The following is a 20,891-nucleotide window of genomic DNA, read 5'->3' on the forward strand; positions in this document are numbered from 1 at the left end:
AGTCCCTGTCCTGGATAACTGTCAGGCGGCAACATGGGCATTTCTGCACACGTTTACTAAATATTACTGGCTGGACAGTTGGGTCTGTCGTGATGGGCACTTTGCCCATTTAGCCGTGCAGGGCTTCCTATTTTAAATTGGCTTTGCAGACCCACTTCTGGGGAGGCATTGCTTGAGTATCTAGTCCGTGGTAAGCACTCTGCAGGTAGAGGTCTCTATCAGATGAACATGATATTTACCTTTGGTAACGCTTTATCTGGTAAAGACTATTTATCTGCAGCTTCCTTATTGGCCCTCCAGTCTGCGAACTGATTACAGCGTGAGGTGCTACCTCCTAAGGGCCTTAGGATTTCACACCAGTTGTCAGTCTTCACTGAGGTCCATGCTCCTGGCATGGAAAGTCACGAAAGAAACAGACCCGCTGGAGTAATACCTATATAGGCACTGTGCATGTAAGTTCCGGCACAGCGTATCTGGAGCCAAATAATGCTACCTACTTACTCGGATGGGTTCTTGTCAAACGTCCAGATTTAGTATGACGCTTGGGGAATATTCTAATGCAAGGAATCTGCGGATAGACAGTCTCTACCAGATATGGTGTTACCGAAGGTAAATAACTTGTTCTTTAAATACACAATTTCATCATAGTCTTAAAAACATTTCTCAGGGTGTCAGGCACCCCTCTGTAGCCGGTTGCTTCAATTGAAGTGAAGTATTACAGCGCACCACATTCAAAGATCACCAACTGTCATAGAGCTAGCAAGAGCCAACATGCTGAATGAATCTGTGGGTGACACTAAGCAAAATATTAATGTGCTCCTTCACACACTCTCAGCATCTCCTCCCCATACCCCCCAAATTAACTGAGCACTGCTGCTGATTTATGAGGGTGGCGATAGTAGTAGAAATGTTGCAGGGATTCTGCACGAACACAGAACTATGTGCAGGATTATAGGACCTTGGCGTATAGGGATTAATTCATCCTACCACCTTAGTACCCACAAGCCCAGGACCGACTAGCTATAGTGTCTCACCTGCTCTCCTAATCACTCGCAGAGAAACAAATGATTAGAAACCCCAGAACACAACACTCTCAGATCTCTCAGGAATCGCAGTAACAAGACACACCCTTTCGCTCGTACTCTTGAACTTGTCCACAATAAGATCTGACAGAGACACGAAACAGTTTAAAATATTTATTTTAACTATTGTGCCCTAACATGCAGTATACGTGCCACAACAAGCAGGAAAATGCATAGTACAAATACAGTCAACATAGCAACTAGTCAATAAATCATGAAGGGAGATGTCATGGAAAGACAATAGAGCCTATCCTCCCGCCCCTTGCTAAGAAGCAGTGTTATTATATATTAGAAGATCTCTGGGATTTGTCAGCAGACCCTGTACCTTACCCTATAGATGGTAGATCTACATCAAAGGTGCTGTCTCGCTCTTCTCCCTGGAAAGGTCCCTCTCCAAGTGTGTGCTATCTATTTTTGTTTTCTAATAAAACTAAAAAGGTTTGTCCAAACAGCTGCTGCATCGGTATGTTTTGTCTAGGGGCTAAGGCCTGGCCAGAACAAAATAATAAGGGGCATTGTTGTTGGACCTTGCTCACAATGTTCAGCTTAAGTCTCAGGAACATGCAAAGAGTGAACGCAGCAATGAGTTCTCATTTGAAAACAGCCGTAGACGTTATTGCAAAATAAAGTTGTGTAGTAACGTGCGCAAAGCAGCAGGCAAGCCGCATCATGCTCATGCTAACTTAGAGAAAATCACAATTACCCCATGGGCCACATGACAGAAGTGGGTGGTCGCATCTTGTAACACACTTGGGGCTATGACACTATTATTATGTTTCACTAATAAACACTAGATGTGTTTACTCAGCATTTCATATACCTGATGAATACCAGCAAGGAATATTTTATTTACAAAAAAGTCTCAAGGGACTATCTGGTACCTATCAAAGTCCAAATGTAACATGAAAATGTTAAAACATTCTATAAATGTGAATACGTTTGAAATTGGAAGGTAAAAATCAAGTTGGTATCATCAGATTGATTAGTGGGAGCAGTGGAAGGGCATCCAACAAAATAATGAATGAACGATGGGTGGCCTGAATTGAATTCAGTAAAAATGCTCCAACAATTAAACTTTTAATTTAAAACAATTTGATTGTGAATTAAATAAATTATTTAAACATTTGTGTATTTGTTTAATAAATGTTTTTTTCCATAATTTTGTGTATTGTTTGCAGTTCAAATAATCACAATTGATTTGTCTTGGGATCCCCGAAATCCATTGGGCTCAGTTGGGGACCCTGGATTCCAATAATGATTAAATGGGGGTCCACAGAAATCAAAAGGTTAAGAACCACTGTACTATGCCATAATTTGCTGTGTACACTTTTTAAGTTCACCACTTACAATGTAAACTTCATCTTTTGACATGTGTTCATAACACTTTTCTTTAAGTGTAATTCTGCTATTGTTGTAGTCCAAGATGTTACTTCTTTATGGAATTTTGTTTCTTGGACAGCTGGGGACAACTCACACAGTCTTCTCACTACTAATAAACTCTTCCCTTAAAAGAAACATCAGACATATGTCGTTGCCAATGTCAGTTTCACCTTCATGTGCAAAGTCTGAGACTAAAAATACAGTTTTTCTTTCCTTGCCTTTAGAGCATATAATGCTTCTGGTGACATCAGGCAGAATAATGACCAGTATAGGTATGAAATTCAACTTTCTGGCATTGGAAAGTCAACAATTAAAGACTGCATTGGTGCCAATATATGCCAAGTCAAAATGACTGGAACACGAGTACGACGGATAGGGTCTTCTAGCAAGGTCAAGTATTATGTCGAAGGTAAGTTTAAAAGTGAAGTGTATGGCATAGCTTTTTTTTTTTGTGATGTTACAGAATGTGCCTTGCTGTACATGCCTTGCTGTATGTTAACACAAGTATTATTTGTACATATAATGTGTTGAGATGCATGAACAGTTGCTTATAGTCTGGAAGATTAGTCCGTTGTAGGAAGCTGGCTCTGTATATACTACACCAAAGTAAGGAATAGTGTGCACAGAGTCCAGTGGATCACCAAAGGTATAGCAGAGGCTAAAGTAGATAATACCATACTCACTTTTATGGTAATGTGGTTGAGCAGTCACGCTTATCAGAGGCTTGTGTTAAGCATTTGTTTTACACACTCAGGCAAGAAATGAAGTCATACACTCAAAGACTGAATCCAGGCCAATTCTTTGTATAAAAAGTGGTTAGTTTGTTATTATTAGGCGAGTCCCAGGTTAGCACCAAGTCCACACCACCAGTGACTGGAGGGTGAAGTTGAAGAGTTGCTGGACTCCAGGACACCGTTGGTCGTGTACTTCTCGGCTTAGGGGCTGCAGTTGCATGAGTGTCTTTTCGTGTCAGGTTCTTCTCACTGGTTCCAGTTGCGGGGTTCCTTCAAGGGGAAACTGCAGGTTTCAAGGAGAATGTTGGGGGAGGCTGTCCAATGCTGGATCACAGGTTGGGATCGTTGGGGTGTTGGGCCACTCGAACTCTGGCAGTGGGCGTAGGGTGTAGAGTGGTGAGGATTTGCAGATCTGACTGGATCTGGAGTCCTGGCTTGGGTTGCTGTTGGACATATCCGGTGTCCACAGGAGATCAGAGTCCTCTGGGAAGGAAGGGCAGGTCCATGGGATTCTTAGAGGCTGCTGGTTGCAGGATACACTGGTTTCAGCTTGCAGTGGTTCCGAACCAGGAGACAGACCAGTAGGGCTGGGGCCAAGGCCGTTGTTGTTGTCGTCATCCTCTTCTGCAGGACGGCTCTTCTGTCCTTCTTGTTGAGTCAAATCTGAAGAGGCAAGACTCAGGGGTGCCCCTTAATACTAGATTTAGGGGTGTTACTGGGGTGTGCAGGTTGGGACTAATGGGTCTCTTCCTGGGGGTGTCTACATCCCCATGTATGCCATCCTCCAGTGGGAGGGGGGCATAGGCCTCTTCCTGATTAGAGGGGTACCCCCATCTTCAAGATGGCAGGGACTGAGAAGTGGCACTCACTTTGCCTCCCCCACCGGAGGGGTGGGGTTGGCAAAGGTGGGCACACCTTCTTTCCTGGCTAGGTTTTCTTGCCGGTTCTTGTGCTCAAAATGGGGATTGGAATTGGTGGGAGCCATTTGCTGATAACAGAAAAAAGGCTAAGGGGTAGCTAACAAAGGCAGCAGGCCTTTAAAGCTCCCTCTTCGAGGACCCTGCACATCCTGGAGGAGGAGGCATGACACCTGTACCCAGGATGTGCTTTGTTACCAGACCCAAAGACCGGAGGGCTCTCTACCCATCGGTCAATAAATCTGTCAGGTGGTGGCAGATGTCGGGAAACCATTCAGGAACCACACCAGAGTTGGTTGTTTTTCAGGGTGCATCACTAAAATGCCCTCTGAGTGCATTTATCACTAAACCCCACACGGACATCAGTGTGGGTTTAGTAGGCTGGGAAGTTGGATATCAAGCTTCACTGCACTTACAATGTCTGTGAATGGAACAGACACTCTAGGGGCATATTACTCATGCAGGTATGCCCTCACCTGGGTATGGTGCACCCTACCTTTAGGGCTGTAAGGCTTGCTACAGGGGTGACTTACCCTTGCCACAGGTAGTGTTGCTGGGCATTGTACACAAGGATGTGTGCCATGTCGACTCTTCAGTTTGGTCTGCGCCAAAACATGCAGCCTACAATGGCAGGGTGGGGATGTTAAGGTGAGGGGGTCTCCGAGGGTGGCACAATACATGCTGCAACCCTCAGAGACCCTCTCTGGTCACAAGGCCCTTGGTAACATGGGTACATTTTACAAGGGACTTCCATGTGGCCCAGTGTTGTGCCAATTGTGGGTACAAAGCTACAGTTTTGGGAAAGAACACAGGTGCCGGGCCTGGTTAGCAGGATCCCAGCACACGCTCAGTCAAGTTGGCAACCGGTATCTGGCAAAATGTTAGTGGGTAAAAAGGCTAAAAGTGGCACTCTTACACCTCTTCAATACTAACGTAAGCCTTTCAGCTGTAAAATTATGTGCGCTCAATTTTCATAGATTTTCAGTTTCTTGCAGTAATGCACTAGGGAAGGAAACCACTATCTGCAGCATTTCACCTTTGTAGTATCCTTGGAGTAGTCTCTTCTTGCATAGTTCTGTATCGGAGGAACTAAAAGATGCAATAGCAGCAGCTTCTGTGCACTTCCAGAAATGCAAATTAAAGCGTTTTTTACTGTTCAGATTAACAGAAACCGGTGTTGAGTTTGAGCAGATCCCTCCTTGCTCCATAGACTACTATGTAAGAAAGAGGTATAAAAGATACTGGTTAAAAGGATGGGGCAAGGCAGGCGGGCCATTTGCTACAGGTATGCTGAAACGAATCTCTGACTTTGTACTTTATGAAATAAAGGTACGAAGGGTGGACATGACTTGACAAAGACATTTTAACTCAAGCTATGATGTAAATCAGCCAGTTGTAAAATAAGTAGGAATTACACTAATTGTTTCAGAATATGTGATGAAATATTATTGGGTTGTATTTAGGTTTCCCATTTTATTCGTTTTGCAGCTGAGTTCATAAACCTAATAATTCCTACTCAAAACTTGTAGGAAAATAGCACATAATAAGTATTAGATTTTTGTAAAATACCAATACTTCAAAGTTTACAAATTTCAGCACATGTGACGGGGCTTCACATTTTCACTTGGAGACTGGGAACACAGACAAATCTCACTGGGAAAGAACGGCAATATCGAAGTAAAATAATTTTTTTAACTGTTACCGGGGCATTAGTGTGTTACGTTACGTTATCTTTGTATTTATAGTGCACTAATCCCCCCCCTTAGGGGATCCAGATGCTCTGTAGCAGGTGTGTAAGTGCAGCCCTGGGGATTATTCGAAATTCCAGGTCTTTGCTTCTCGCAAAATTCAAAAAGAGAGGAGGAGGGTCGGATGTGTTGTGGAAGGTTGTTTCAATCTGTTTCCAAGATCTAGTCAGCTGTTGAGGGTTTTGGTGATCGTTTTCCTGGGGCCCTATTGCGCATAGGGTGTCCCTTTCATGTTTTCACCACGGCGCACCTTTATATTGGTGCACCGTGCGCAATCAGGTATAGTGGGCCCTATTAAAGTGAATACACTGCCCCAGGGCATCTGCAAATGCGTGCAGGGGTGGCACATTCAAGTGAAATCTGGTGCAGCAGCTCCGAAGTTGCTCTGTGTGTCACAGTGCAGGCGGCACCCCACCTGCACTTTAAAGAGGTATGAGAGGTCCCTTTGCAGGCTGGTGCAGTGATTGACTGCCCCTACCTACAAGGTGATATCTGGGGGGTCCATAGTACCCCCTTCCACCCCCCCCCCTCCCCAAGAGGGCTGCAATCAGGGAGCGTCACCTTTTTGTGGCGTACTTTCAGTGTGCCTCCTGACAACATTTTTGCCTTTGTGCCCATGTCTTTATTATGGCGCAGGCAAAACTTAAAGAGATCCCCTCCTTTCCATGTGGCCATGCCTCCATGCAAATGAGGGAACCTCCTCTTTAGATAGCGTCAGCGCTACATGTGCACCAGCTCAATCTGTATTACAGAAGGAGCAGCACAAGCGCCGCTTCCTCTGTAATACCAAAGTCCCTCGGGGGCGCACAAAGCAGGCGCACATGCCCTTTACTCCCCCGGTGCACTTTCTGTAATACGGTACCTAAAGTCGAATGGTAGCCACTTGAAAACTTTCTGCAGTATCGTTAGGGTGTTGAAGACGGATGAGACCTCTGCGTTGACTAGGGTGGTTATGTCCAGTTTGTTGCCCATGATGTTTCCAAGGTTTCTCGTTTGCGAGCAGGGTGTGGGGGAGGGTTCAAGGACTGGTGAGCAGCAGGTGGAGTCCCATTTTTAGGCATTCTTCCCAAAGACTACCACATTGGTCTTGTCAGAGTTCAATTTAAGGCAATTAGATTTCATTTAGGTGGCCACTTCTATCATGCATGCAATGAACTTGTTCCTGGTGTTGGGTTTTTTGTTCAAGAGGGACCTTATTATTTGAGTGTTGTCAGCATGACTGAGGATGTTTATATTGTGAGCTCATAAGACGTCGATCATCAGGGTCATGTAGATGTTGAAGAGCATTGGACTCCGTGAGGAAATCTGCCGGACTCCTCAAATGCGATATCGTGCTTTAGAGGCGTAGGGGTAAGCATGAGAAAGAAGCAGATCCTTTCTAGAGTGAGTGCCTGGGTGCCTGCTTCGTGGAGTCGTCTGATTAGGATGGAGTGGAAAACAGTGTGAAAGGCTGCCATAGGTCTAGAAGGATGAGGGATGTGGTTTCCTCCTTGTTGAGGAGCATCCTGATGTAATTTGTTGCTGCTATAAGGGCTGTTCCTGTGCTGTGGTTGGGTCTGAATCATGATTGTGTAGTGTTGAGAAGCGATATTTGGCAAGGTGATCAAAAGATGTGTGTTGATCGCAGTTTTCATGACTTTGGCTGGGTAGGTAAAGAGGGATTTGGGTTGGTAATTGGAGTGTTTTAGTCTGGTCTGCCAAGGGTTTCTTTAGAAGGGCACTGACAGCTGTATGTTTTATGGTTAAGTGAAGATGGCTATACTAAGAGAGGTGTTGAGATTAGGGTTGAGGGCCTTGCTAAAAGAGATTGCTTCTTTGTTGAAGGTGTGGTGGTAGCAGGGGTCTTCCGGGTCCCTGAAGTGAGTAGTCCTCATGATTTTTTGGTTTTCTCTGTGCTAATGGTGTCCCATATGATTATTTTATTGCCTTCCTTCATTCCTGGGAGACTTCTGGAGAGGGCCAGGGATTTCGCTGCAAAAGAAGTTTGATATGTAATTGCATAGATCTTGTTATGTGTTGATGTTTCCGATGGTAGCTGTGAGCGTGGTGAATTAGTTGACTATTGCAAAGATTTATTTTATGCTGTTGGAACTGGCGTTTATTTGTTCGACTAGTGCCTTCCTCTTTGTTTCTCGAACAAACTGTTGGTACCTTCTCTGGGCGGCATTGAAGATGTCTTTTTCCACTTCCCCGTCACTGGTTCTCCATTTCCATTCCAGTTGGTTGACTAGAAGGGCAGATGAGTTGGCGTTGGTCCTGTCTTCAATATGGCAATTAAGGTCTCCTAGAAGGCACTGGAGTCAAGACCAGGGGGCGATGAGGTCGGTGGTGTTTGTGAAGTTTGATCAAAGTCTTAGAGGGGTGCAAGATTAGGGTTCCACTCAGGGTGAAATTTGCTGTGATTTGTAGTTTGAAGTTGAGGTGCCCCATGTAGTTTATTCCTCCTTTAGCGGAGGGTGTGCAGCTGAAGGTATGTTTAGAGATGGTAGCGATTCATCCTCCAGGCCTGCTAAGGCAATCTTGCCTGTTGATATTGTATCTGGCGGGGTTTAAACTGTTGTCAGCCATGTTTCTGTGAGTAATAGAAGATCCGGGCTGCGTCGACAGGTCCCAGATCTCCATGGCGTGTTTGCTGAGTGAGGGGAGTTTGAGGAGGTTTCATGATATTGGTGTATGGGGGGTGCAGGTGTGTTTGTTGGTAGGTGTTTTGTGTGGGTGTACTGGGTATGCTCTTGGTTGGTGTTATGGGTGCTGATGAAGCAGCACAGGGAGTAGATGAAGGCTTCATCCGTGTTGTGTGGTGCGGCGTGCCTGTAGATTGTGGTGGGGCATCGGGGTTCAGGTGCAAAGGAGAGTGGAGGGTTAGCGGTGAGTCGGGAGACCAGGATTTCTGGTACTAGGCATGGCCCATGGGCAGACATACATGCCTTTGGTGCGCCTTCCCTGTGCCTGCCGCGTGGCGGCCGGCCAGTAGGTCCTGGGAGAGACCAGAGAGCAGGGAGCTGGGCTGAAGGGGAGCTCAATGGTGAAGGAGAGAGGCACGAAGGAGTTGGGGAAGGAGAGAAGAGGCCCAGAGAGCGTGGGAAAAGGGAATAAGCTGGATAGATGGCAAAGGTCAGCAAAGAAGTGTGAGAATTGGCACAAGGAGGCAAAAAGAATTAAGAGAAGTGGCACAGAAGGGTTACAGAGTGTGCAAAATGGTACAAAGTGGCAAAAAGAGCAAGAGAAAAGGCAGAGGAAAGTCACCAAGAGTGAGAAAAGATTGAGAGAAATTGGACCGAGGCAAAAAGACTGAGACAAAGGCACAGAAAACTCAGTGAGAAATACACGGCACAAAGTGAAAGAGCAAGAAAAACGGCAGAGAAAAGTCATAGTAAGAGAAATGGCACAAAAAGGCAAAGAGCAGCTAGGGAAATGGTAGAGATAAGTCGCACTGAGAGAAAAGGCACAAAGAGAGAAAAAACACAAATGGACTCAGAGTTAGAAAGAAGGCACAAAGAGCGAGTAAAAACACACAAAGTTGCTGAAAGAGTGAGAGAAAATTCAGAAAGCCTAGGAGAAAATGCCAAAAGTGTGAGAAATAGCACAAAAGTCAGAGAGCTAGATCAACAGGGAGAGAGTCGAGGTGGTTGCCTCGAGGCACTGGAGACGAATCCACAAGGGCCTTGACCGATCGGAGGAGTGGTAAAAGGTAAGTCTACTGGGACTTGGCATAAGCATGTGTGAATGTATAAATTACATTTGTTTACCACAAACCATTCTCTGAAGATTTCGTTGCTAAGATTTAGTGTCTTTCGAACTCTATTTAAAATGCACCTATACATTTTGAATGTACTTTTTGATTTGATTGTTACATGCACACGGCCATCAGCAAAGGTGGTTTTTGTTCTGCATGTCATGGTTTTTATGGTCTCTAGGCCCTCCCGTTTTATAGGAATTTTGCATTATGCAGAATAAAAAACAAAATATACAACAGGAAATCCTGTACTTCACTAAAGTTGTGTCACAAATAGGTTTATAAATAGAGCAGTAAAGATCACTGCGAAACACAAGCGACGTGTTTTATAGGCTCCCACAAGTCACAATAAGATATATTCAATCCAAGGTAGCCAGAGTACCTGTTGGCGAGGAAACATAGAGTGTACAGAAAAGTCCCACAACAGTCCATAAAGTGTTCAAATTAGTGTAACAAGGGCGGCCACCCAATGCTCTTGAAAGGTCTTTAATTCTGTCCCAGTAAAAGCAAAATCCTCCACTGTGAGCACACGAGGGAAAATTCACAATTCTTCTGACGATATGCAACAGTTGTTCATTATTCTTTTCTCTACACCTTCACTTGACATCGCAAATCTGCCAAATAGCATGTCTTGACATCACAAGCCAACATGTGTTTCATTGGGGCCCATCTGTCTCGTATACTTCCCCCCCAGGCGTCAGACTGGATCGAGAATGTTTTTCGTCAGCAGTAATCTGCGCGTCGGAAGGTGGCGTCAGTCGGCTCCGCGTCCATTGTTGGCGTTGTCGCCGGAATGACGTTGTGGTAGCTACTTAGACGCCGCCCTCGTGCACTGACGTCAGTTTTCTTTTTCCGCACCAGCCATCGCAGATCCGGGAAGAGCGGTACCTCCAGTCATTCTTTGACTGACTTTTTCTCGACTTTTCTCGACCTATTTTTCGAGTCTTGGACTCCTAAGGTGCACGAGGGATTCCGGCTTCAAGCCATGCAGTTCCTGTCATCGAATGATGTTGATGACTGATCCGCACCGCGTTTGTCTTTTTTGTCTGGAGCGCTACCACGACCCCAAGTCGTGCTCCGACTGCCAGTCGATGGCACCAAAGGCTTTTGCAGGAGTGGTCCCGAAAGCTGCTTGAACACCAGCAGTCGACTCCGTGCCGTTCGAGGTCCAGGTCGCGAGGGAGGTCGAGGGACCCGTCGCAGAGCCACCATCATTCGGGTTCCAAGTCTACGAAGGCTTCGCACTCGGGGTCGGGTAAGTTGAATCATAAGAAGAAGTCGAAGAAGCCTCGTCGCTCTTCGACTTCTCCTCGTTGGTCAGGTGACCCGACGAGGAACGCGGGTGGTGCTCCTCCCATGGCTTCGTGCGGGGAGCCCGATGAGTTAACTCCGCGTTTCCCTCCCTTTCCGGGACCCGAAGCGACTCCCGCCCAGCTTCGTACATTCTATGAGGCGATGCACGCCATCTTTGGGCGGCTTAAACCTGCCGCCGTGCCTTCGGGCCCCACAGACTCGGTTGGGGGGCCTAGGCCTTCTCCGCCGGCGGCTCTGGCCCCGGTGCCGCAGGGCCCCCTTGGATTTAGGTCTGGATCCGGATCAGTTGACCTGATTTACACCTCCACCGGCGCCACTTCCTCCGGCACCACTACCGCGTTGGACGCCGGCCGGCCCCCCGGCCGGCGTCGACCCTGGCCTCTATCCTGAAGTGGACCCGGAGCTAGACCGGCGTCGTCCGATGCCTGATCCGTCGCTGAGAGGGGTTTTTATACCCCTGTTCACTCCTGGGTCCCCTTTTCAACAAGAATGGCACCCAGATGATGATGATGAGAAGGAGGACTGGAAGGGGTCAGGTGACCCTCTAAATGACCAGGGGGACAGTGAACAGGACTGGACGGAGAGAGGAACTGGGGGATGCCAGTGGTTTGGACACCTCCCCTGACATTGGCATGTTGTCTCCTCCTACCGTGGCTACGGAAGAGGGAGCGTCGTATGCAGTGGTGTTGCGTAGGGCGGCCGAGGTTCTTAACCTCGAGCTTCCTACGGTGGCGCTCAGGACTAACCTCCTGACAGAGGTGCTTCAGCCGGCTGCGAGCTCTTCGGAGTCCTTGCTACCATTTATCAAGGCTCTCACCGACATCCTTTTGGGCACATGGTCCAGGCCCAACACGGGTGCTCCCGTGGGCAGGATGATTGCCCGACACCACCACCCGGCTCCGGGCGACCCCAATTTCCTTTCCCAACACCCCACCAAGTAGAGCTTGGTGGTCCAAGTCTCCACTTCCAAAAGCGCCTTCCATACCGCTCCACCGGAAAGGGAATCCAAGAAGCTGACTACCTTGGAAAGAAAACGTTCTCTTCCGCCAGCTTAGTACTGTGGTCTGTAAACACCGCATGTCTCTTGGGCCGTTATTTCCACTCGATGTGGGATCCTGTGCTGCAGGTGCTGCCTCATTGTCCAGAGGAGACCCGGAGAGTGCTCTCCCAGGCTGTTGCTGCTCTGAGGGATGCAGCAAAGTTTGCGATATGTTGTGGGCTGGACACCACCGACTCTCTGGGCAGAACCATTTCAACGTCGGTAGCGCTTCGTCGCTACGCCTGGATGAGGTCGACTGGTTTTTCAGGAGATGTCTAGAACACCTTGATGGACATGCCCTTTGATGGCCGTCACCTTTTTGGTGATAAAGCAGACAACGCTCTAGAGCGTGTCTAAGGACTCACGGGCTACGGCCAAGTCCTTGGGCCTCTCCACCCGCCCTGCTCAGTCTGCTTTTCACCCCTTTTATGGCTACGGAAGGGGTGCCCTGCTACGTCCTGCCCAGAGCCACAGGCTGCAGCAAGTTACCCAACCTTCGTGCGGCCTGTGAGAAGTTGGCCTGATATATGATGTCACTAATTCTAGTGTACACCTTGTATCAGTCCAAACAACCCTTATGGTGATTGGTTGTAAAGTCAACCTTATAGACCAGCTATCCTAGTGGTAGCATGGACAAGAGCAGTCTTAGGCTAAACTCTGTATGGCATGTGAAGCCAGCTGTTATACCATATGTAATCCCTTGAATACCAAATGGAAGGACACCACAACAGATATATATAAAAATAGAATGTATTTATTCTAGGCAAACCCTCAGCACTCTTTATGAGATTCGAGGTAAGTACAACAGTCTTAATTAAGCATACATTAAGTCACACAGGTAAGTAATACAGTTAGGCCCTAGGGGCCACGCAAACCATATACTAAGTAAGTGGTATAAGAATCACTGTCACGAACACAGGATAGGCTTAGGCCTAGGGAATCACTGGGGCTACACTATACTACCAAAGGTTAGGAAGTGGGAGGCCCACGGGATTCAGGTGCAGAGTGGAAACACTCACGCGTAATGCGTAAAAGTCGATAGAAATAGAAGTTATTCGAATTTAACAGTTTTAGGACACTTCTGGAATAGCTAGGAAGTCGAATCTTGGAAACTAGACCCTAGGATAGTCAATACCCTTGTGAGCACCGAAGTACCCAAGTTACCTAGCCCACGGGCTGCGGGTGCATAGGTGTGAACTTGCGTCGGGTTTCGTCGTTGACTCCTATGGATGCCTGAAGGAAAGTTGCTGACAGGCAGTCAGTGAAGAGTGTCCGGTGGATCCCAAGGCTGGGATCAAGAAGGAAGGATACCTGCAAGCAGAAGGGACAGACTCTAGGTCACCAGCCAGGAGCCGGGAAGGAACCAGGAAGGAACCAGGCGATGTCGTGAAGATGCAGGAGAAGAAGTGAAGCTTGTCGCAGCAGCCACGGGTACCAGGAGGCGTCGAGGACGACCAGGACCAGGAGGTGAGCTGTCCCACGAAGGCTCTTGCTGTCGGCGGCGTCGAAGTCGAGTCAGGACCCAATAAGCCTTGGCAAGCGGAACCCACGCAGGATGGAGGACTTGCTTCTGGTGCAGACCAGGAAGGTCTGGGGTGCTTCTCTTTCACAGAGGAGCGGGTGCCAGTCTGGAGGAGCCGGACCAGCAAGATGAAAACAAAGGTTCGTCGTCGCAGAGGTCACTAGCCAACGGGCCAGCAACCGGACAACACGTCGAGCAACTCGGGTGCAGAAGGGCCCCACGCAGAACACGTGAAGTGTGGGGAGCTGATCTTCTTTGCAGATAGTGCTCTGGATGGGGGCTTCTCAATTCCCCAAGCACTGCCTCGAGGAAGCCTCAGAAGTCGCGCTAGTCAGGTACTAGCCACTTTTCCCACGTCCCTCGTCGCCTCCACGGGTCTCAGCTTCGCTGTAGATGTGGATCTGGGTCAGAGGTGTCTAGAAGTCTCGGCGCTGGTCAGTCTCTGCAGTCGTCCCTGGTAGGATCAGTCGCAAAGCAAGCAGCGGTCGCTGGATGGTGCCTGGTTGCCCAGGGTGGTCACTCCTTGGCCACAAGGGAGATTTCTTCAGTCTTCTTCCTGAGGTCGAATGTCGAAGGTCCAGAGTTTCTGTACAAGTTGCAGATTCAGGTTAATCTAATTTAGCAGGGCTCAGCTACCTACTGATATACTGGGCTAGTGGACTGTGTTACCTGCAAGGTCCCTCCTATGGGTGGGACCAGGAAGGGGAGTGGTTACACCCCCTTTCCTTTGTCCAGTTTCACGCCAGAGCTGGGGCTGGAGTGCCCCAGCGCCGGTTCGAACTGGACTATGCATGGGACACCTTGTGTGCCCCAGGCAGTGTCTAGTTTCTTTCATCCCTCCCTGCCCCAATACACTAAGTCCTGTCTGGGGTGGCGCTCGCACCTCCCAAGGCAGGAAACCTATTGTCCAAGCCTCCCTCGCTGGAAGGACTCCCAGCAGCAGGAGGTCAGACTTGTGTCTGTGGCAGCAGCATCCATTTTGTGATGCTGGGGCTCTGGTTAACTTTAACCGGGTAAGTAGGTTTCAACATGTCTTCTCCCTCTACAAGGGAGGAATAATATCCTCATTGCCAGAAATGGTATGGGGGTATTATTCCAAAGTGTTAGACACCTTACACGACATGTTTTGATAAAGCCAAACCATAGTTACCATAACCGTTTAAGATTATAAGGCACTTTAAGAGTATATGGTAGGCTATATCATAGAACAGCTATAAGGACATGGTTCCGAAAGCTGCAGACAGGCTCAGCTCATGCTAGAGCACCATCTCACATGTTACCAAGCACTCTGCCTCCAGGATTGTTAAGGCCTGCCATAGGAGTGGCTGATAGGTACACATGTGTCTATATACAAGGTAGGTATAGGAAGACTACACCTAAGCAAGGAGTGATTACACGACCTCTCCCCAGCTGAGTGATCAGCCAGTTGTGTCATAATGGAAGGCCAGGCCAGGGGGGGCACAATACATGCTGCAGCCTCTGGTAGGCCTAGGGTACACCTATGCCCTGGGTACCTAAGGTACACTGTACAGGGGCCAATAAGGTGATCCTAACCAATTAGGTTATGCACCTAAAGTACATAATATAAATTTAGAGAGAGAACGGCTGGGTTGTGGGTCTGATTGGCAGGCCCACGGCCACATCTAAGTCGAAAACCAGTGAAGCAAAAGCAAAAAGTGGGGGTGAACATAGAAAGCAGACCCTACTCTCCTACACGGCCGAGGACGTGGAAACAACCGTCGTGGTTCCGGGGCCAGCGGGCAGGCCAGTCCACCATTCCCCCCTCTGCAGCAGCCTCCAAACCCTCCTAGTCCGACCTTTCAGGCCCATCAAATGCCAGTGGCCGTCAGGATTCGCCATCACCTCCCCCACTGGCGAACCATCACGTCGGACAAGTGGGTTTTGCAAATAGTCCGAAGGGGCTACTCTCTCCCCTTCGAGACTACTCCTCCAGCCATGCCACCAACATACCACCACATGTCGGAGGATCATCTGGCCCTTCTCCAGCAGGAAGTTACAGCTCTCTTGGCCAAGGGAGCCATTGAGCGTGTTCCTGTCCCAGAAGTAGGTCGTGGTTGTTACTCCCACAACTTTCTGGTCCCCAAGAAGGACAAGGGCCTGCGTCCTATCTTGAATCTCAGGGACGTCAACCGCTTCCTCCGGGAAGGAGAAGTTCAAAATGTTGGCGCTTGCTCAGGTCTTGTCTGCCCTTCGCCTGGAAGACTGGATGGTAGCGTTGGACTTGCAGGACCCTTATTTTCACATCCCCGTCCTGCCGGCCCACCGGCGTTACCTACAGTTCACGGTAGGCCACAAGCATTTTCAATTTACTATGCTTCCCTTTGGCCTTACCTCTTCAAAAAAAAGGGGGGGAACCCAAACTAATAACCCTCTGGCATCTGGTTACATAAACAATGGAGAAGAAAATTAATGCCTCGGGACTAATGATATATCTTTGTTTTGGTGACGAGATAGATGAATTATCTCCTCCCTTGAGTTGTATATTTCCTCAGAGTAAACTTTGTTATCATTATTTTTTATGATCATCTACGGCAATTACAACCAAACAAAAAATTCTTTTAAACATTTGGGTTACGTGTGTCTAAGTATATTTATTTTATACTTCAGCACCAATATATAAAGATCAATCTTTTAGATATATATGCACAAACATTTACAATATTTGCAATACTAACTCTCAAAGACAAAGAAAAAAATGAACATATATATATCGAGCAAGCCCTATCATTCAATTAGGATGCCTATAAATATAATTTACTAGAGCATTCCTTTCTATCGAAGATCACTCCTAAAGAGACACTTTGAGATCTTATAATTATAATCTCTACATTCATTAAAGTACTCTTTAAAGTCTACTCAAGACAACAAACAATCCAGTGAGTGTCTTCAAAATCGTTGTCGATGCGTTTCAGCCAAGAATATCTTTAGGCTTCATCAGGACTAGGGCACATGTATATATAATTTCATCAAATTCAACCTATAGGAACAAATTAAATATTCCTGTTTATCGATTCGTACGTAAATTCTAATTCTCACATATGTCATTATTTACACTATATACACATAGGAACATAGAAACAGGTCATATGACCAAGAAATTACATTCAATTCGAAATACTGAAGTGGCGGGCCAGAACCAAAAATAATAAACAAAATAAAACTAAAACCACATCATTGTGAACTAACACCACTGTGTTCTATCTTATCTTGCAGGTGATGTATATATATATATTGGAACTATTCCCCTAAGCAACAATATACAGCCTTTCCATCAAGCGAATGGTATAAGGCCCCAAAATATATATTACCTCGTTATCAACACACTTTTTGTAAAGCGCACTGTTTCTCAAAGCTACTAGAGGAATTCAATTTCTTCATTCCTTCGATCTGGGAGCGCTGTACTCACAGAAATATCTTATTAAAATAAGCTAACTTAGAGTATGCCCAAGCGCATTTATTAAATATCCTCAACTTACTCGTAGAGGTCGTTCTGTATAAATATCCTGTCGTCTATTCGTAATTCTTTAATCCAAACTCTCTCCAACGTTTTCTATAACAAATACACAAACCAAAAGAAAACTAGATGTAAACCATGTCACCAAGAATACCTACTTAAAAACGCTCAGTGAGTAATTCTAGACGCTTCATACCTTGTTAATTTTATATTCTCCCACAGTTCAATGACTCATCTTGTTGCAGGGAAACAGGAGTTCGAAGGGTTATCCTTAAATTCCGCCTCTGTAGAAATAACGGGACGGGGAAATCAGCTTGGGACCAACTCTTGTGATTCACGACACCCTCTAAACCTACAGGTTGAATTTTTAGCTTGTTTTTACCTTAATATATTAACACCACGCTCGCAGTCTTTCGTCTCGATACCTCGCGTTTTGGGCATCCGAAATCACGTGATGCGCAAGCGTGAGTATATACGGAAATGAGGGTCGTGAAGGTAAAGAAAGGACTTTGTTCCTCTTATAATGAAACACGAAAACAGACTAATGTTTACATTGGGGGGGCCGTTTGTGGACATGCTTATCGTGTAATTCTAAATAGAACCATGACAAAAAGTGTAACCTATATGAAATAAATATAAAAATGAAAATATCAAATTTTCAAAGAGATTCATTCAGTAATCTCTATCAGTGACCACAATTTGAATGAATTTATTTCCAATGAATAAATACTGTAAAGTACCAAGTAAGAAAAAATAAGGGACAACACCTTATAGCCCAGTGTATTCCCGCCACTCCTTACAATCTTCACATCAACAATGAATTGTTTATAGAGTTTATCAGAAACCTCTGCCCTTTGGCCTTACCAGCGCTCCTCAGGTGTTCACGAAGTGATAGCGGTGGTCGCAGCTCATCTTCGCAGATCAGGGGTATGGTCTTTCCCTATCTTAACGACTGGCTGTTGAAGGCGGGCTCGTCCCAGGCAGTCGTCTCCTACCCAAAGACTATGGCCAACCTCCTGCATTTGCTGGGGTTCTCCATCAATGTGCCGAAGTCACACCGGATTCCCTCTCAGAAGCTCCTCTTCATCGGAGCGGTTTTAGACACAACGCGGTTTCCGGTCTATCCTCCCGAAGAGCGAGTCTGGGATATTCATGCTATGATTTCGATCTTTCAGCCTCTATCATGGGTTTCGGTCAGAATGACCCTGCGGCTGCTGGGCCTGATGGCCTCCTGCATCCTGCTAGTCAATCATGCCTGGTGGCATATGCGTGCTCTGAAGTTCCAGTGGGCGCTGCATCAGGGGAATCTATCCGATTGCGTCTCGAAGGGCACTGCTCTACAACTGCAGTGGTGGCTCTCGAACCAAAATTGGGTCAACGGCAGATCCCATGCCCTTCCTCAACCAGAGCACACAGTGGTGATGGACGCTTCCCTTCTGGGATGGGGCGACCACATGGGGGAGGTAGAGATAAGAGGTCTCAGGCCGAGTCCAGGCTCCACATCAACCTTCTGGAGCTCCGGGTGATTCGTCTTGCACTCAAAGCATTCCTTCCCTCTGTCCGGGGAAGAGTAGTGCAGGTGTTCACGAACAACACCATGCAATGTGGTACAGCAACAAACAGGGCAGGGTGGGGACATGGACCCTATGTCAGGAGGCCCTCCGCCTCTGGACATGGCTGGAACATCCGGGCATATCTTTGGTGGTTCAACACCTGGCAGGTTCCCTGAACGCCACGGCGTACAAACTAAGCCGCAGGTGCATGATGGATCATGAATGGCATCTTCATTTGGAGGTGGTGCAATTTCTCTTTTGACCGTGGGGATAGCCTTGGTTAGATCTATTCGCCACCGAAGAGAACGTGCAATGCCAGCAATTCGGCGCGTTGGAATTTCCAAGGCGGCACTCTCTAGGCAACGCTTTTCGTCGCGAGTGGAGTTACGGTCTGTTGTATACCTTTACGGCTATACCCCTTTTGCCCAGAGGGCTGCAGAAGATCAGGCGCGACCAGGCCCAAGTCATTCGTCTGGCTCCGGATTGGGCACGAAGTGTCTGGTATCCTGAGCTGCTCAACATGGCCATCGATCCTCCGATTCGACTGCCTCTTCGGGAGGATCTTCTGTCGCAGCAGCAGGGGACGGTCCTCCACCCGAACCTGTCCAGTCTCCTCCTCCTTGCGTGGAGACTGAGCGGTGGCAGTTGATGTCGTTTGACCTGCCTCCCGAAGTTTGCGATGTAATCTTGGCAGCCAGGCGTCACTCCACTAAGACGGTATACGCCTGTCGGTGGAACAAATTTGTGGCATGGTGCACCACAAATGCTGTGGAACCTCTCTCTGCCCCTCTTTCTGAGGTTCTCTTGTTCCTCCTTTCTTTGGCCCAGCAGCGCTCTGCTCTGGGCACTATTAAGGGCTATCTCTCAGCCATTTCTGCCTTACTTCGGTTTCCAGATCAGCCTTCTCTTTTTAAGTCCCCGGTTGTTGATCGATTCTTTAAAGGCATAACTCCTCTCTTACCTCGCATTCCTTTCATTATGCCTCAGTGGGACTTAAATCTGGTTTTAACTTATTTAATGTGCGCTCCCTTTGAGTTGCATTCCTGGTGGCCATCACCTCTGCCAGGCGAGTGAGTGAGCTCCAGGCTCTTTCATCAAAGCCTCTTTTTCTCTCTGTGCATCCGGATAAGGTTGTCCTCAGAACCCGTCCTTCCTTTCTGCCAAAGGTTGTCACTGTCTTTCACATTGGGCAGACCATCACTTTGCCCACCTTCTTTCGGCCTTCGCATCCTTCCAAAGAGGAAGAGAGGCTCCACCATCTGGACCTAAAACGTGCACTGTCTTTTTTTCTGGACCGCACAAAATCGTTCCGGGTGGATGACCAGCTCTTTGTTGGCTACTTGGATGCCAAAAAAGGTCAGGCCGTACACAAACGGACTATCTCTTGGTATGGTCGTTTTGTGTATCAAGGCCTGTTATTCTCTGGCGAAAAAGGAGCCCCCAGTAGCGTTGCACGTCCATTCCACCAGGGCGACTGCAGCCACTATTGCTTTAGGGCGCGGAGTTACTCTGAACGATATCTGTCAGGCAGCTACTTGGGCATCGTTGCACACCTTTATGAAACACTACTGCCTGGACAGTCAAGTCCGGGGAGATGACTTCTTTGGCCGTTCTGTTCTCCAGGACTTTCTGGTGTAATATTGGTTTGCTGTCCCACCACCGGGTTTGGTATTGCTGGGGTATCTATTCTAAGGTAAGGAATCTATAACTAACGTGTTTCTTTCAGATAAACAAGTTACTTACCTTCGGTAACGATATATCTGTAAGAAATATTAGTTCCAGGAGGGAAGCGCAGAGACTGCTGGAAGAAGAGGAGTACCAGGAAGAACACGAGGAAGGGGAGATCCTCGACTCGTGGATGACTTCGAGGTCTTACCGGACGCCTGTGGCCTGGATACTTCCCCTGAGTGGGAGCTTTCTTCACCGAAGGCTTTGCCTTCACAAGACATTGTCTCTTACCACTCAGTCATCAGGAAAACAGCTGACCTGTTGGACCTTCAGTTACCCTCAGCTGAGGTGAAGTCAAATATCTTGACTGAAGTGTTGCATTCTCCTGTTGAGCCTCTGCTGCCTTTCAACAAGGCGTTGACGGAGCTGATTATGGAGGGGTGATAGAAGCCCTTGCCTGCCCCTGCAGTTTCTAGGTCAGTGGCAAGACAGTAAAAGCCTGCTCCTGGTGATCCAGCTTTTATTTCTGCCCATGCTTCGCCAGAAAGCTTGGTGGTTCAGGCTTCTTGTTCCAAGCAGTCAACTGGATCCTTCCCCACCACCTCGGGGGAGAGAGACTCTAAAAAACGAACAGTCTGCCAAAAAGGTGTTCTCAGCAAGTATGGCTCTGAATTCGACAAATGCCACGTGTTTGCTAGGAAGGTACATTCATACAGTAATGGA

The 20,891-nt window shown here is 47.4% G+C and overlaps 1 protein-coding gene and 1 long non-coding RNA gene across 2 annotated transcripts in view; one reads left to right on the top strand and one right to left on the bottom strand.

Annotated features, from left to right (window-relative positions):
- The window catches only part of IGF2R (insulin like growth factor 2 receptor), a 1,674,612-nt gene that overhangs the window by 1,552,510 nt on the left and 101,211 nt on the right, over positions 1-20,891 (top strand). Inside the window, exon 44 of the mRNA XM_085611652.1 lies at positions 2,687-2,871. Within this exon, the coding sequence (XP_085467778.1) occupies positions 2,687-2,871 (185 nt within the window). The remainder of the gene's footprint in view (positions 1-2,686; positions 2,872-20,891) is intronic.
- Positions 16,968-17,484, bottom strand: LOC146820843 (uncharacterized). The gene is made up of 3 exons (XR_014962631.1): positions 17,330-17,484; positions 17,144-17,231; positions 16,968-17,043 (listed from the first exon to the last, which is right to left on the bottom strand). It is a non-coding gene; the product is annotated as an uncharacterized LOC146820843 (long non-coding RNA).

The sequence above is a fragment of the Triturus cristatus genome, chromosome 6 (genome assembly GCF_964204655.1).
Source record: "Triturus cristatus chromosome 6, aTriCri1.1, whole genome shotgun sequence".
Lineage (NCBI taxonomy): Eukaryota > Metazoa > Chordata > Amphibia > Caudata > Salamandridae > Triturus > Triturus cristatus.